At 49.8% G+C, this 17684-nt stretch overlaps 1 protein-coding gene across 1 annotated transcript; it reads left to right on the plus strand.

The window, feature by feature from the left end:
• Window positions 1-6013: 6013 nt before the first annotated feature.
• LOC130557734 (uncharacterized) lies at window positions 6014-9565 on the plus strand. The gene is made up of 2 exons (XM_057339743.1): window positions 6014-6709; window positions 6779-9565. Exons 1-2 carry the CDS (start codon window positions 6014-6016, stop codon window positions 9563-9565), a joined length of 3483 nt encoding a protein of 1160 aa, XP_057195726.1.
• The last annotated feature ends 8119 nt before the right edge of the window (window positions 9566-17684 follow it).

The raw sequence follows: 17684 nt of genomic DNA on the forward strand, positions 1-17684 counted from the left end.
CCCTGAAAGAGGCGTACGCCACTTCCCACGCAAAAGATGGGACTTATAAAGACAAACTTGACGGAAAAATGTGCGCACCTGCACGCAAACTCTGACCCATGCGTACAGACATTCTGGAGACAAATGGTGAATTAGTGAACTTAGATTGCAGAAACTACGATTGATAAAAACGCTTATAAGCATTATGCCTCACACACATTTTATTTGAGCTCATATCCGTTAAAGATCCATATTATCATGAAGATTAAATCTGCAGAGTTATTTGCGCTTGAGTGATAATTGTTTCATCATGCACCTTCTTGTAAAATCCAACTCAAATCTTAAATAAAAATTCAATGTAAATATTTAATCAGCGCTGTCTCACCATCACACTATGAGCGCATGAGGAGGAGATGATCCGACTGAACAGGGACAGCATCAAATATGATAACTGCAGAACACAGGGTAAATAAACACTAAATATATTTTCCTTAAATACTGAGCATAATCATAGAATGTCAAAGTCTGGAAATACAGCCATTAAGCTCTCGCACAATCGTTTCTCTTTATGTTCTCGTTATCAGTCCTAACTATCATAACAAAACCGGAATGAAGAAACATTCGTCTCTAACAATGATGTCTTCAAATGTTATCTCAGGTGAAGGACACCACTAATGGGGTGTTAATGATCAGTCTAAATGCTGTAAACATTTAAATGCTGCAGAGACCTTCTTTGGCTTTAATATAATTATAATAATAATTATTAATAATAATTATAACAATTATTAATTTGGAAATCTCAGTGAATCTCATGTGTGGCCATTTGTGATTTCGTTACGTAGATAAAGGATGGGATCGGGGTTTTACATCATTTTTTGTTATTTTTCTATGGCATCTGATAACGGTTTGACCAGGAAACGGTGTACGCCGATTATGGTGCGTGACGTCAGGCTTAACAAGCGGATTGGATGGCAGGCTTATTAATATACGAATCAGTATTCATGAGGTGCTTTGCTTTGACTATTTATGGGTAAAAATGGGCGTGTACAGGGCGGGATATGAGGCTGATTCACGTACGCACACTTGCAGGTGATCTGTGATTTATAAAGCGAATATTGCTTACAGGTGTGCGTACGCACGGTTTTATAAATCGGATTATTTTGGGGCGTACGCTATTTTTGGTTTTCGGGCGCACGTACACTTTTAGTAAGGATCCTACGCACAGTTTTATAAATGAGACCCCTGGTTTCTTGATATCAACCTCAAAAGACCAGAGTCAAAACCTAGCTCCAGGGGTCTGGACTTGAGTTGGTGCTCTCACCGAAAGAGCCATCAACCACCTTTTGTTTCTCTGTAGGATATTTTATGACCCCTAAGCTTAAAAGCAGAGGGGAGAAGTCTCTCCGTCTCATGTGAAACTTAACATATGAGGCTAACCAGAGAAACTTCTCTGACAAATAGGAACTTGTGATTCACTTGTCCTTTTCTATAAATATATCTAAATATCTAGGTTATATGTTGTCGCTCTTGCCATTTTTTTCAAATAATCTGTAATTGTTAAATAGGCAAGTTAATTCAGGCTTTGTTTGTATTCGTACCGCCGAATGAATCATGTTTTGATGCACTTCAAACCTTAGCATATTTGATGTATAAATGTTTGTCTTTACAATTCCTCCTTGTTTATATACATTGTGTGACCATAGAACATTCTCTTTTCATTATGTGATAATTTGGAATGGTATTTTGTAAAGTTGCCAGGAGGTCATAAAGATGCAAATTAGCTGTTGAGTGGACAAAGAACCTCTTCCCTGCTCAACTCTGATTGGTCGATTGAAACTCAGGTGGGCATGCTGTCATGGTTCTGCCCCACCTTGTCTTGCTTCTCTTGACCTAGTGGCAGAACCATGATAGAACCTCTTGTTTTATGTGGAGAGTGACGTTTTGTCCCTGTTGGTCTTCCACTCTCCGGTGTGGCGTCTCTGTTCCCGCCCTTTCGTCTCCTCGTTATTGTTTGTTGATTAGTTCATGTCTCACACCTGTTCCCTCTTGATTTATCCCCTTTATAATGCCCTTGTGTCTTCTGTCTCGTGCTGGTTCATTGTACTGTGTCGTGTTTGTGTAATGTGGTGAGTTCCTGTCTTTGAGTTAGTTTAGTTTATTTTGTAGTTGTGATGTGTTTTAGTCTAGTCCTGTTAGTTTAGTTAGTCTTGTTCCTGTTTCTATGTTTGTTACTTTACCCCCACGTGGGTCTTTGTTTTGTTGCTTTTTATTTATTAAAGTTTGTGTTAACCCCTTACCCGCTGTCTGCACCTAGGTCCTCTGTCTCCGTGTCTCTCACCACCCACCATTCATGACACATGCCCTCTCATGAGGTTAAATATCGAGCCTGCTCTGAAAAGTCTCTCTTCCTCTCTTCTCTCCTGCTATACCTGCCTCCAAAAACTTGTTTCGTGGCGTCTCTTCGGAGACTGCCCTCTCCCCCCCACTGGGGAAGAAGAAGGAACAATGGACTCTGCTGCCACGTGGCTAGGCCATGCGGCCCATCACGAGGCCCGCAACTTTCTGCAGGACTGCCTTCTGAAACCTTTGAACAATTCCATCTCTACACGCGCATACGGATATTGGTCTAGTACAGAGCTTGCAAGTATCCATTTCTATTTATAGAATAGCTGCGTTAAGTCGGTGCCTCTTTGTTAAAGATGATTTTTATTGGTGTTCAGAAATCGCTGCCCTCTCTCACCCTCTCTCCCTCTCTCACTCACTTTGTCATAATTCTCGAGGGAAGAACCCAATTGCAGGCAGCGGGAAAGCAGGGGTTAACAAAAGACTTTATTTACACAAAAAAACACAAAACAAAAACCCACGAGGGGGTGTAAACAAGACAAGATAATAATATAGGAAAACAGGGACGAAAACTAACTAAACACTAAACTAGAAACATACACTTGACATAAGTTTAGTCTAACACTTACTGTGACAGGGGAAAACAGCAACAAGAGGTACAGGCAATACAGAGAACATCAGAACACGGAATGCATATAAAACAGAACGCAATCCACGAGCAACAAGACAATGAAACATGAGGAATTATTTAAAGGGAAGACAAACGAGGGATAATCAACGAGGGGCAGGTGTGGAACATAAGACACAGCAGTGAGGCAATACATGAAACGAGAGGGGTGGGGCCAATGACAAGACAAGAGAAAGCACATGAGATGTAAAAACGTAAACAACTCATGGCTTTCTCACATAAAACAAGGGATCCTGCCGTGATTCTGCTACAAGATCAAGAAAGACATGACAAGATGGGGCAGGGACGCCGGCTGCTGCACCGGCTGGGACGCTGGCTTGGCAGCGCTCACTGGCGGCTGGGCAGGGTTCAGCATCCCCCTCCTCGGCTTCTTGGCCCGGCCCACAGGATGTGTGGCCGGCCGGAGAGAAGCAATGGGAAGCCTGGTTAGCTCCGTACCGGAGGAGTCGGACGGGGAGTCCCACGACTCCCTTTGCCTACGCCGGCCACGGATGCTGATGGGCGGAGGAGGAGCTGCAGGGGGAGAGATGGACGGTACGGTCGTGCTGATGACCCCGATTTGCATAACGCGACCCTCCGGGATCGCGGGCAGTGGGGGAGAAAGATTGGGTTGGACTGAGACCCTGGGCTCCGGCCGATTCATGGCATACCTAATCATGTCCATGAAGCCCAGCGGTCTCAGCATCCTCATATCATCCCGAGACAGCGGTTCGTTCAGACCGCCGTTAAACATCGCCATCTGTTCCGTTTCGTCGTGGACCATCTCCCCTGTGGTCTCGAAGAATCGATCGGCGAACTCCAAGACGTCGGAGTAGCCCTGTCGCAGACCGCAGAGGAGATAAGCCTGCCTGGATCTCCTTGCCTCCATCTTGCCTGCTGGGTTTGGTATTGGCTCATGGATTCTGTCGAAATTCTCGAGGGAAGAACCCAATTGCAGGCAGCGGGAATGCAGGGGTTAACAAAAGACTTTATTTACACAAAAAACACAAAACAAAAACCCATGAGGGGGTGTAAACAAGACAAGATAATAATATGGGAAAACAGGGACTAAAACTAACTAAACACTAAACTAGAAACATACACTTGACATAGACTAAACTTAACACTTACTGTGACAGGGGAAAACGGCAACAAGAGGTACAGGCAATACAGAGAACATTAGAACACGGAACGCATATAAAACAGAACGCAATCCATGAGCAACAAGACAATGAAACATGAGGACTATTTAAAGGGAAGACAAACGAGGGATAATCAACGAGGGGCAGGTGTGGAACATAAGACACAGCAGGGAGGCAATACATGAAACGAGAGGGGCACGGCCAATGACAAGACATGAGAAAGCACATGAGATGTAAAACGTAAACAACTCATGGCTTTCTAACATAAAACAAGGGATCCTGCCGTGATTCTGCTACAAGATCAAGAAAGACATGACAAGATGGGGCAGAATCACGACACACTTTATCTCTCTTTCTCTCTCCACGCTTCCTAGCGCATTTGTGTTTTATGTATTTGTTTGTTTTAATGCGATCGTCATTGTTTTGTTTACCATGTAGAGTAGAGTTTAATAAACAACCATATATATTCATTTGTGATGGGTTTTCTGTATTCACTCTCACAAGCTTGGTCCCTTCTACTGTGTTTCGATTTGCTACCTTTGCTCTAAATCCTGTTTGGTAAAGTAACGTTACTTATGGCCATGAGATAATGTAAAGTATATAATATCATTGAGGCATTCGCTGGACGAATGCATACAAGTGTTGTTATGCTTTATATTACTAATCTATAACACTAGAGGTCAGTTTGTCTTAAAGTGTCTAACACTTCTCCTGTCTCATCTCTGCCCGACTTCCCCCCAGCCCCCCCCCCCCTCCCCCTTTGCTCAGCAACGCTATCTTGTGTGAAGTCTCAGCCAGTCTCTTCTTTTGTTTGATTTGTCTGATTTCATTATTCTGCTATTGCACTATGTGACGGGGGTACAGGTCCAGGATCAGCGTCACCTGGGAAACGGCCCGGCAGCTAATCACACACACCTGGAATCGATTAGCTGCCGGGCATATAAGCCTCACACACATCACGATCGGGGAGCATTACACTCCCGAGAGACTAACCATTCCTGTTCTCTTCTCACAGATTGTGACAGCAGTGACTGAGCCCACTTGGAAACACGAGCACGGACTGGCTGAGACTTTCTTTCACTGGAGCACCCCCCCCGGGACTTCACTATTACATTGTTTGGCACGTGTGTGAATAAAATTCCCCTCCGGGGTTGCTTACATCAGCCATCTTCTGTCTGTGTGTCTCTTACCCTGCCACAAGTGGTGGAGAATGCGGGCATAGTGGTAAGAGACCTTCCAACCAGCGCAATTTTTTCTAACAACTGTGTCATCTGTGCTAGGAACTACGGACGTCCTCTCTCTCTCCGGAGCCGAGATGGAGGAAGTGATACGCCGGCTCACCGAGGTGTCAGTCCGCCAGCAGCAATGCTTTGACCGGTTGATGGCCAGACAGGAGCGAGCGGACCAGGAGTTAGAGCAGCTCCGGGGGACCCCGCTGGCCGATCCACGACCTCAAGCAAACCAACTGCTCACCAAGATGTCGGACCAAGACGATGCTGAAGCGTACCTCCACACCTTTGAGGTAATCGCCGCTCGGGAAGGCTGGGACCGAGGGTTATGGGCGCGCACGTTAGCGCCCTTCTTAACGGGGGAAGCGCAGCGCGCCTACTACGCCCTCACCGCCACCCAGAGCGAGGATTATGACGTCCTGAAGGCGGAAATCCTAGCTCGCGCCGGACTATCCCCCTTGTGTGCTGCGCAGCAGCTCCATGCCTGGAATTAAGACGAGAATATTCCGGTTCGGCAGCAGGTCGCACAACTGACCCGCCTAACCCACCTCTGGCTGCTGGCGGATGACTCCACCGCCCTCCAAGTCGCGGAGAGAGTGATGATAGACCGACTGTTACGCGCCCTGCCCCGACATCTCCGCCGTCCAGTAAGCATGAGCAACCCGAAGACCACAAGGGAGTTGGTCGGAGCCGTCGAGCTGGCGGAAGCCTCATTCGCCCGGGACGCAGGAGAGAGAGAGAGGATGGCACCCCGGAGGGGCAGGCGACCGCCGGAGAGTACCCCCCGACCAGAGAGCAGGCCGGCGGCCCCCGACCCCGTGGACGAGCCGATGCCCACCGAACAGCCGTTCCCCGGCGCCCGGGCGTGGATGGCGGGATGTGCCGTCCACCAGAGCGTGCCACGGGGAGCCCCAACAAGGGTTATTCAAGTGGGGAAAAGAACCTACCGGGCACTCCTCGACTCAGGCAGCGCGATCACATTGGTTCAGCCGGCCGTGGTCCGGCCGCTGCCCGAGAGCAAGGCGACTGTTCCCATCACCTGTATCAACGGCGACACCCAGTACGTAGCGTCTCGACGAGTAGCCATCACCGCAGAGCCAGGGACTTGGCAGGTGGAGGTGGGCATCGTCCCGGACCTCCCGGTGCCGGTGGTACTTGGCCGGGATTGGCCCGGATTCGAGCGCCTCTTGGCCACCACAGTACGGGAGGTGCGGAACGGAGGGTGCCGCCGAAGACGTCGTGGGCCAAAACCCCGAGACCAGCAGCAGTCCCTACTGGCCACCGGAAGCGACCGAGAGGGTGAGTGCCACCGTCCCCCTCCTAACGTGTTTTTGGATTTGTTCCAGCAGGTCACCGCGGGAGGAGAGTTTGGCAGAGAGCAACGAGAGGATGACCGGCTGAAACATTGATGGAATCAGGTCCGAGTCCTGGATGGGAAAGATCGACTCCCCACGCCTCACCCTCTTCCCCACTTCGTGGTCAAGAACGGCCTGCTCTACTGTGTCGCGGAGCGGCGGGGGGAGGTTAAACATCTCTTAGTGGTGCCGAGGACCAAGACGGAAGCTGTGCTCGAGCTAGCCCACTCCCATCCAATGGCCGGCCACCTGGGAGCTCAGAACACATTGCAACGGATCCGAGACAGGTTCCACTGGCCAGGGATCGACAGGGACGTCAAGGGTTTTTGCCAGAGTTGTCCTACATGCCAGCGGAAATCGCCTCGGCACCCACCCCCCAGCCCACTGATTCCGATGCCCATCATCGAGGTACCCTTCGGCCGGATCGGCATGGACCTGGTAGGGCCATTGCCGAAGTCCGCCCGAGGTCATGAACATATCCTGGTCATTGTGGATTACGCGACGAGATACCCAGAAGCCATCCCACTCCGGAAAGCAACGGCCAAAAACATCGCCAAGGAGTTATTCCTGATGTTCAGCCGGGTGGGTATCCCCGCTGAGATCCTGACGGACCAGGGCACTCCTTTCATGTCCCGGATGATGAACGACCTCTGCCAGCTTTTACGGATCCAGCAGCTCCGAACGTCAGTGTACCATCCTCAGACCGACGGGCTGGTCGAACGGTTCAACCAGACCCTGAAACGGATGCTCCGCCGAGTGGTGACGGAAGACAGGCGAGACTGGGACCTCCTGCTGCCCTACGTCCTCTTCGGAATTCGGGAAGTTCCCCAGGCATCCACAGGATTCACCCCGTTTGAACTGCTGTTAGGGCGGCAGCCACGGGGACTACTGGATATCGCCCGAGAAGCGTGGGAGCAGCAGCCTGCACCGCACCAGACGGTGATCGAACACGTCAGGGAGATGCGTGAGAGGATCGACCGGGTGATGCCTCTGGTGCAACAACACCTGGCGGAGGCCCAGCGCGCCCAACAGAGGTCGTATGACCGGCCCAACCAGGCCAGAGAATTCCAACCCGGGGATCGGGTACTTGTCCTCGTGCCCACTTCCACGTCGAAGTTCCTGGCGTCCTGGCAAGGGCCTTACACCGTCGTGGAGAGGGTAGGGCTGGTCACATACCGACTCCGTCAGCCGGGACGAAGGAAGGAGGAAAAGGTATATCACATCAACCTACTCAAGAAGTGGACCGCGCCTCGGGAGCAGATGGCTGCCTTCGCCCAGGAAGCCGAACCAGTTGTGGACCTAGGAAAGCAGCTGTCGGCTCCCCAGAAAACGGAGCTGGAGGCCCTGATCCGTCAATACCGGGATGTGTTCACGGAGAGCCCGGGGAGGACTCAGGTCATCCAACACGAGATTCACACGGCCCCGGGAGTCGTCGTGCGGCAACGGCCCTACCGCGTACCGGAAGCCCGTCGGAAGGCTATCGAAGAGGAGGTACAACGGATGCTTCAACTAGGGGTCATCGAAGTTTCCCGTAGCCCGTGGTCCAGCCCAATCGTGATGGTCCCAAAGCAAGACGGCACCCTCCGGTTCTGTAATGACTACCGCAAGCTAAATGAGGTCTCTTCGTTTGATGGCTACCCCATGCCACGGGTGGACGAGCTGCTCGACCGCCTCGGTAGGGCTCGGTACATTTCGACACTAGACCTCACCAAAGGTTATTGGCAAGTACCTCTAGCAGCTGACGCCAAGGAGAAGACCGCCTTCAGCACCCCCAACGGTCACTGGCAGTACCGAGTCCTACCGTTTGGCCTACACGGAGCCCCCGCGACAATCCAAAGAATGATGAACATTATACTCCGGCCCCACCAGCAATACGCCGCAGCCTATATTGACGATGTGGTAATCCATGCAGAAAGCTGGGAAGCACACCTCGAACGGCTCCGGAGGGTGTTCGACGAGCTGCGTCGGGCTGGACTCACAGCCAACCCCAAGAAGTGCCACCTGGGTCTTTCTGAAGCCAAGTTCCTGGGGTATCAGATCGGCCGGGGACTCATCAGGCCGCAAGAGAAGAAAGTGGAGGCTGTAAGATCGGCGGCCCGGCCGACGACCAAGACCCAGGTACGAGCATTTCTGGGGTTGGCGGGCTACTACCGTTGCTTCATTCCACACTTCTCTTCGATAGCCAGCCCCCTGACAGACCTGACGAAGAAGGGACAACCTGAGACCCTGGTCTGGACGGCCAAGGCAGAGGCCGCATTCCGGGACCTGAAGCGAGCCCTCACCTCATCCCCAGTCCTGTATGCCCCGGACTTCGGCTGTCAGTTCATCCTACAGACAGACGCCTCCGATACGGGGCTGGGGGCTGTCCTATCGCAGGTCCTGGAAGGGGAGGAACATCCAGTCACATATATAAGCCGTAAGCTATCCCCTGCCGAGACCCGATACGCCGCCGTGGAGAAAGAGGCCCTGGCCGTGAAGTGGGCAGTCCTGGAGCTGCGCTACTACCTTCTGGGCCGAAGCTTCACGCTTATCACAGACCACGCACCCCTGCAGTGGATGGCCCGCGCGAAAGACACCAACGCCCGGGTGACGCGCTGGTTCCTCGCGCTCCAGGACTTCCACTTCACAGTGCAACATCGTGCTGGGGCCTCAAACGGCAACGCGGACGGCCTGTCTCGGATGTGGTGTGGCTGGGCAGGTCTGTCAGGCGACACTTCCCTCCCACCCCTTCTAGCGCCCCTAGGAAACCACAGGAGCCACCGGGACACCAGGTCGACGCTTGGGGGGGGGGAGTGTGACGGGGGTACAGGTCCAGGATCAGCGTCACCTGGGAAACGGCCCGGCAGCTAATCACACACACCTGGAATCGATTAGCTGCCGGGCATATAAGCCTCACACACATCACGATCGGGGAGCATTACACTCCCGAGAGACTAACCATTCCTGTTCTCTTCTCACAGATCGTGACAGCAGTGACTGAGCCCACTTGGAAACACGAGCACGGACTGGCTGAGACTTTCTTTCACTGGAGCACCCCCCCCGGGACTTCACTATTACATTGTTTGGCACGTGTGTGAATAAAATTCCCCTCCGGGGTTGCTTACATCAGCCATCTTCTGTCTGTTGTGTCTCTTACCCTGCCACAACTACTACTTTGTCTACTTTGTTTGAACATATTAATTGTGATTATATACAAAGTATAATGATAATTAATATTATTCCGCTCTTGTTTTGATGATTTAATTTTTATTTGAATTCCTTCTCTGGGTTTCTTACATTTTCTCTCTTGCAGTTAGAATTGTATTTGATGATACTTCAATTTTAATTAAACCAAATGAATTGAATTTGAGCTTTGATCAAAACAATCAGATTGCACTATTTAAAGTCTTTAGGATTAACTCTCAATCACCTAATTTTTGTTTTTCAGTTATTCATTTAATGATTTAACTGACTTTACTATGACTCCATAGCGCCCCCTACCTACGGACCATGTCATAGACCTTAGTGTGGAGACAGTTCACTGCCGAACAAGGAAACCCTCCTTCTCTATCCTAATCTCTCTCTCTCTCTTCACTTATGTGCTTTGTTTTTCTTCTCCCTATTAGAGACTGAACCTGTCTGAAGATCAGTAAAATTCTTGGTAATTATGTTGATGAACCAAATACCCTAAGTCACAGAATGACCTTGTAGGTAACACTCTTCAGCAACATTATTCATAGTTTTTCCTGTGTTCACCCACACCACTTATCCACCCCCGCCTTCACAGCTAGGATAATGAGCGTTTAGTTTGCGTCACTAACTGACCAACTCAGTTAAGCATTCAACACAGCCCACATATTTAGCTCAGCAGATCTGTACGGACTTGCATCTTGCTCTTTGTGCCTTTCTCTCTTACCCTGTGTCTCAATATGTCCAGACCATACAGTCCTGTCACCTGCCAGACCAGCTAGAGACCAGGCTAAGCACTGCGATGGACTCCTGCCTGGGACCAACATCTGTACACGGCAACTGCGCTGAGAGCAGTTTGTCAGATGACCTAAACCGGTGAAGAGACCATGATCTAAACCAGAGCTACAACTACAGAGAGCCAACAAACTCATCTGAAGTGCACAGCCAGGATCATCGGTGACCACGACCAGATCGTCCTACTAGAGCCAGGATCACGTGCAGAACCGCCTAGACCAGCTGGACCTGTGAATGACAGCGGATGAAGAGGACCAGGAGCTACAGGAGGAGAGGAAAGCTACAAGAGTCCTTTGCAACACAGACTGAGCGAAGAGAGCAATTGGAGCAGACGCCAGAGAGGAGCTGGTAGGAAAACTCCAACATGCAGAAGCTCTCTTCATAATGGCCTAGGCAGACAGCAATACAATGCCATGTCCAAGGCCTATAAAGGCCATCTGCAAGCAGTCCATGCTGAAGTCCAAGCCATGACTCAGCAATGGAACCAAAAGGATCCGAACTTAGCTTGCAGACTACAAGGTGAACAGACAGGAGAATGCAACAGAATCTCTCCTGTCCAGCCCCCCAGCTAAAAGCCCAAAGCTGCAACAAAGGGGGGGGCGAAAGCCCACTCTTCACGCCTTACTAGCCAGCAAACACAGAGGGGTGGGGCAGGAACCATTCAAAAGAACCTGCAGACACACACCCTGCGTGTCCCCACAGACCCCAGCAAGCTGGCCAGAAACATGTGTAGAGAATTTAGCATAAGCCAAATGGTCGAAGTCATTGAAAAAACAGCCATCAACGCCCTTTTGTTTCTCTGTGGGATATTTTACAACCCCTAAGCTTCAAAGCAGAGGTGAGAAGTCTCTTTGTCTAATCTGAAACTTAACATCTGAGGCTAACCAGAGAAACTTCTCTGACAAATAGGAATTTGTGTGATTCAACTGTCCTTTTCTATAAATATATCTAAATATCTAGGTTATATCTGTAATTGTTAAATAGGCAAGTTAATTCAGGCTTTGTTTGTATTCGTACCGCCGAATGAATCATGTCTTGATGCACTTCAAACCTTAGCATATTTGATATATAAATGTTTGTCTTTACAATTCCTCCTTGTTTATATACATTGTGTGACCATAGAACATTCTCTTTTCATTATGTGATAATTTGGAATGGTATTTTGTAAAGTTGCCAGGAGGTCATAAAGATGCAAATTAGCTGTTGAGTGGACAAAGAACCTCTTCCCTGCTCAATTCTGATTGGTCGATTCAAACTCAGGTGGGCATGCCCTCTCATGAGGTTAAATATCGAGCCTGCTCTGAAAACTCTCTCTTCCTCTCTTCCTCTCTTTTCTTCTGCGCTAAAACTTGTTTCGTGGCATCTCGTGTGCCCTCACATGCCCCCCCCCCCCCGTCACGGATGGCAGGAGAAGAACCCAAGCGCAGGCAGCAGTGAAGGGGTTAACAGATAATATTTATTACCAAAAAAACGAAACAAAACACCCACGAGGGGGTAAAGAAAGGTACAAATAACTAAAAACAAAGACTGGCTAATAGACAAACTTGACAATGCTAATACACTACGACAGGGGAGTTCACAGAAAAACCAGAACACAGGACACAGCGAACATGGAGCGAGGGTAACATCAATACAGGTGAGCAGCAACAACGCAGTACACGCAATACACGAGCACAAGACAAAGAAACAAGAGGGTATTTATAGGAAAGACAAACGAGGGATAACGACACAGGGCAGGTGTGGGAAACAAACACTCAGGGAAAGATAACAGGAAACGAGATGGCGGGAACAGAGACGAGACACTGGAGAGAACGATATTATTGTCAAAAGGACAATAATATGTTTCTCTCCACACATAACCAAGAGCTTTGCCATGCTCTGCTACAGGACCAAGAAAAACATGACTAAGAAGCAGAGCCATGACAGAAGCCCCCCCTTTAATGAGCACCTCCAGGTGCTCACCAAGGGGTAGACGGACAAGACAAGGCAGACTGAGACAAAGACAAGACAGACAAAACATGGAGAACAGAATCAGTGGCAAACAAGACAAAATTACAATGGGGTTGGGGTGGACAATCAAAAATAACAAACATGGGAGGGGGGGTGGGGCAAAACAAGGGCCCATAGGGGGCAGTTCATGGGGGTGGGGAGAAGTCCCAGTCCCCGGCTGCGCTCGAGGGCGCGGAGTCCTGAGGGGACTTAGGGGAGTCCTGGGGGGGACTCTTGGCCACAGGCTCCGGGACCGGCTGGAAGGCCGGCTGGACAGGGCTTGACGCCGGCTGGAAGGCCGGCTGGACAGGGCTTGACGCCGGCTGGAAGGCCGGCTGGACAGGGCTTGACGCCGGCTGGAAGGCCGGCTGGACAGGGCTTGACGCCGGCTGGAAGGCCGGCTGGACAGGGCTTGACGCCGGCTGGAAGGCCGGCTGGACAGGGCTTGACGCCGGCTGGAGGACCGACTGGATGGCCGGCTGGGACGCCGGCTGGAGGACCGACTGGATGGCCGGACTGGACGCCGGCTGGATCACCGGACTGGACGCCGGCTGGATCACCAAACTGGACGCCGGCTGCACCGGACTGGACGCCGGCTGCACCGGACTGGATGCCGGCTGCACCTGACTGGACACAGGACTGGACACAAGACTGGACACAAGACTGGACACCAAACAGGACGTCGGACGCACCGGACTGGACGCCGGCTGCACTGGCGTGGACGCTCCTCCGCTGCGCCTCTCCCTCCTTCTCCGCACCACCGGATCCATAGCCGACCTTGGCGAATCCGTGGGGACCGGAGGGAGTTCCGCAGCGGAGGAATCAGCCGACGTCATCCCCGGATCCCCTCCCTCCCGCTCGCTACCGGCGCCACCAGAGTGAACGGGGACCGTGGAGTTCAAGCCGGAGGGTACCGAGTCCCCCCGGGCAGCGGCAGTCAGGTCGAGGCCCTCCGGCGTGATTGACCGCGAGGTGGAAGTCCCACGTGTAACCCCACCCCCGGGATCGTCCCGGTTGGCCACAAACCTGACCATTGCCGCGAACCCTAGGGGACCCAGCAGCCTCTTCTCAGACGGGGTGAGGCGCTGAGTGAGGCAGCAGTTGAAGATCGTCTTCAACTCTGCCTCGTTGAACTCAGCCCTCTCAGCCACCGCCGAGAATGCCCCGGCGAACTCCCGATTCCCGTAATTCCCCTGGTGGAAACCTAACAGCAAGCGGGCTTGAGCGGACCGTGAGGACGCCACCGTGCCGTCCATCTTGCTGCCCGCTGGGTTCTGAATTGGCTCGTGTATTCTGTCACGGATTGGCAGAAGAAGAACCCAAGCGCAGGCAGCAGTGAAGGGGTTAACAGATAATATTTATTACCAACAAAAACAGAACCAAAACACCCACGAGGGGGTAAACGAAAAGGTAACAAAATAATAAACAAACAACAGGACCTAGGCTAAACTAGACAATACTTGACAAATGGCTAAACTAAACACTTACTAGGACAGGGGATTCACAGCAAAACACCAGAACACAGGACACAGCGAACATGGAGCGTAGGGTAGACATCAAACGGTGAGCACAACAAACGCAGTACACGCAATACACGAGCACAAGACAAAGAAACAAGAGGGTATTTATAGGAAAGACAAACGAGGGATAACGACACAGGGCAGGTGTGGGAAATCAAACACTCAGGGAAAGATAACAAGGAAACGAGATGTCGGGAACAGAGACGAGACACTGGAGAGAACGCATATTATTGTCAAAAGGACAATAATATGTTTCTCTCCACACATAACCAAAGACTTTGCCATGGCTCTGCTACAGGACCAAGAAAAACATGACTAAAGAAGCAGAGCCATGACACCCCCACTGGGAGAGAACGTGGCTAGGCCATGTGGCCGGCCCGCAACTTCCTGCAGGACTGCCTTCTGAAACCTTTGAACAATTCCTTCTCTACGTGCACATACGGATATCGGTCCAGCACAGAGCTTGCAAGTATCCGTTTCTATTTATTAAGTCGGTGCCTCTTTGTTAAAGATGATTTTTATTGGTGTTCAGAAATCGCTGCCATGCCTCTCTCTCTCTCTCTCTCTCTCTCTCTTGTTTTTTTTTTAAAACAAGAGAAATTTGTGTTTCATGTATTTGTTTGTTTTATGCGATCGTCATTGTTTTGTTTACCATGTAGAGTAGAGTTTAATAAACAACCATATATATTCATTTGTGATGGGTTTTCTGTATTCACTCTCACAAACTTGGTCCCTTTTACTGTGTTTCGATTTACGCTACCTTTGCTCTAAATCCTGTTTGGTAAAGTCACGTTACTTATGGCCATGAGATAATGTAAAGTATATAATATCATTGAGGCATTCGCTGGACGAATGCATACAAGTATTGTTATGCTTTATATTACTAATCAGAGACCGTAAAATATGTATGTTTGATCACGATTATTATATGTATTTTCCTTTGAGCTAAACTAATTCCTTGACTGAAATTGATGTTTTAAATAACTCATTTCATGGATATGATCTTGATAGATCTGGTGGAGAACCATATTTGGTGAGCTTTGCTCATCAATATAATAACGTTAGCTAAAACTGCTACACATGACAGCTGTCACCACTTAACGCTTTCACCCTGAACACTGCAGGAGGCCACAACAAACTCCTACCTGCAAAACATTGACTCTCAGGCAGGAACACTGCCCAGTGTGACCACACAAGACAGATCACCTGCTTAGGATCACCTCCAACCTAGAGGACCACAGCATCCTATGCCAGCAGTTAGAAACTGTCAAAGCGGATTACAGCAGCTACAACACCTCTGCTACAGCCAGCATCCGAGCCTACATGAGAGGACGGAACAGGCCGAAAGGGAAGAAGACTTCAACGCAAAACTCTCCTGCCTCAGAAATCCGCATCACACTGTAAGTCACCACGTAAGCGCTACGGCCTTCTTCCGCCAAGATCACCTGATATCTGCGGAACTAGAGAACATAGCGCTGCCTCCATAAAGACTGTTTAAATCTTGCCTATCTCTGCATATCACAAAGAACTGACTCTGGAGGGTGCACCACAGCAGCAGATCTTCAGCAGAGACTCAGCAGATGTTACAGCCTGCCGGGAACAGCCAAGCACCAGACAGGATGCCCTGAGACAACATGGAGCTGACCACTTTCGTCAGACACGAAAGACGGCGCCCCGTGGAAACCCAGCCGGCAACCTATGAGCCACTGACCAGTTCCGGCCCAACAGTCATCAAGGAATTCATCTCAACACCATGGACGACACCTGTCCAGAGAGCAAAACCGTGCAAATACGTCTGAGCCAGCAGAGATCCTGAGAACATCAGAATCAGAAAGAGCTTTATTGCCAAGTACTGTATGTTTGCACATACAAGGAATTTGTTTTGGTGACAGGAGCATCCAGAACACAGAAACAGCAACAACAGTACACAGAGACCATAACACAATAGAATACAGTACACAATGATTTAAATAAGGGCCTATGGGTATAAAAAATTAAGAAATACAATACAATAAACATAAGATAAAGATATAAAGAGTAAAGCTATGTATGTATGTAAATATGTACAAGTAAAAAATAAGAATAGACTATTGTAGTACAAGGTATGTGCTAATACAGCAGAATGAATGAAATATAATTTACAGAAAAAGTTGTATAAAAATAGATAGTGTATTATCTGGAGGATATAATTAATATTGCACTTAATTATTATTGCACAGAGTTATTAATTGCACGGTGTGTAAAAACATTAACTGTTCAAGAGGTAGATGGCCTGAGGGAAGAAGCTGTTTTTGTGTCTGGTTGTTTTGGTGCTCAGTGCTCTGTAGCGCCGACCAAGACGGCAGCATTGTGAAGAGCTGATGGCTTGATGTGAGAGGTCCAGGGTGATTTTCTGAGCCCTTTTCCTCACTCTGGATGTATAGAGTTCTTGGAGGGTGGGCAGGGGAGCACCAATGATCTTCTCAGCAGTCCGAACCGTCCTCTGTAGTCTTCTGATGTCTGACTTTGTGGCTGAGCCAAACCAGACAGTGATGGATGTGCAGAGGACAGACTCTATGACAGCTGAGTAAAACTGTTTTAATAGAGTTTGTGGTAGGTTGAACTTCTTCAGCTGATGTAAGAAGTACAACCTTTGCTGGGGTTTTTTAGCAATGGAGCCAATGTGATTGTCCCACTTAGTTCTGAGAGATGGTGGTGCCCAGGAACCTGAATGACTCTCACTGCTGCCACAGTGCTGTTCATGATGGTGAGAGGGGGGAAGTGCAGGGGGGTTTCTCCTGAAGTCCACAATCGTCTCCACTGTTTTAAGCGTGTTCAGCTCCAAGTTGTTATGACTGCACCAGACAGCCAGCTGCTCACCTCCTGTCTGTACGCAGACTCATCACCATCCTGGATGAGGCCAATGAGTGTGGTGTCGTCTGCGAACTTCATAAGTCTGACAGAAGGGTCCTGGGCAGTGCAGTCATTTGTGTACAGGGAGAAGAGCAGTGGGGAGAGAACGCACCCCTGGGGGGCGCCAGTGCTGATTGTGCGGGTGCTGGATGTGAGTTTCCCCATTCTCACTAACTGCTGCCTGTCTGTCAGAAAGCTGGTGATCCACTGACAGATAGAGCCAGGAACAGATAGCTGGGTTAACTTTGTCTGGAGCAACTTTTAGCAGTAGTTTCTTCGTTAGGACGCTGATCAAAGGAGCTGATTCACAAGAAACCTCAACAGGAGGATGTAAAAATCCAAATCAGACTCTTTGTCAACCACGAGTGGAATGAGAAACAGAATAACCCTCATGAATGCCCTCCTACTGAGAAACGTCCAGATCTCTGCAACCTGCTTGTCGACCACAAGACAGTCATCCTAACACAAGATGAGCATACAGACACCCAGACCGACACCTCAGTCAGACGGCTGACTACCCAGAACAAGCCGAGACACACACACGCGGCCATCAACTGAGGTATGACTGAAACAAGAGTTCCCACAAACCTGCCAGACAGCTCCAC

Source organism: Triplophysa rosa, linkage group LG8, assembly GCF_024868665.1.
Source record: "Triplophysa rosa linkage group LG8, Trosa_1v2, whole genome shotgun sequence".
NCBI classification, from domain to species: Eukaryota; Metazoa; Chordata; class Actinopteri; order Cypriniformes; family Nemacheilidae; genus Triplophysa; species Triplophysa rosa.

Excerpts from the sequence above, each read along its gene's own strand:
- LOC130557734 (XM_057339743.1), top strand. The coding sequence starts at position 6,014 with ATGAGCAACCCGAAGACCACAAGGGAGTTGGTCGGAGCCGTCGAGCTG. Across the intron at positions 6,710-6,778 it reads TTTTGGATTTGTTCCAGCAG|GTCCGAGTCCTGGATGGGAA; the intron begins GTCACCGCGGGA and ends TGATGGAATCAG.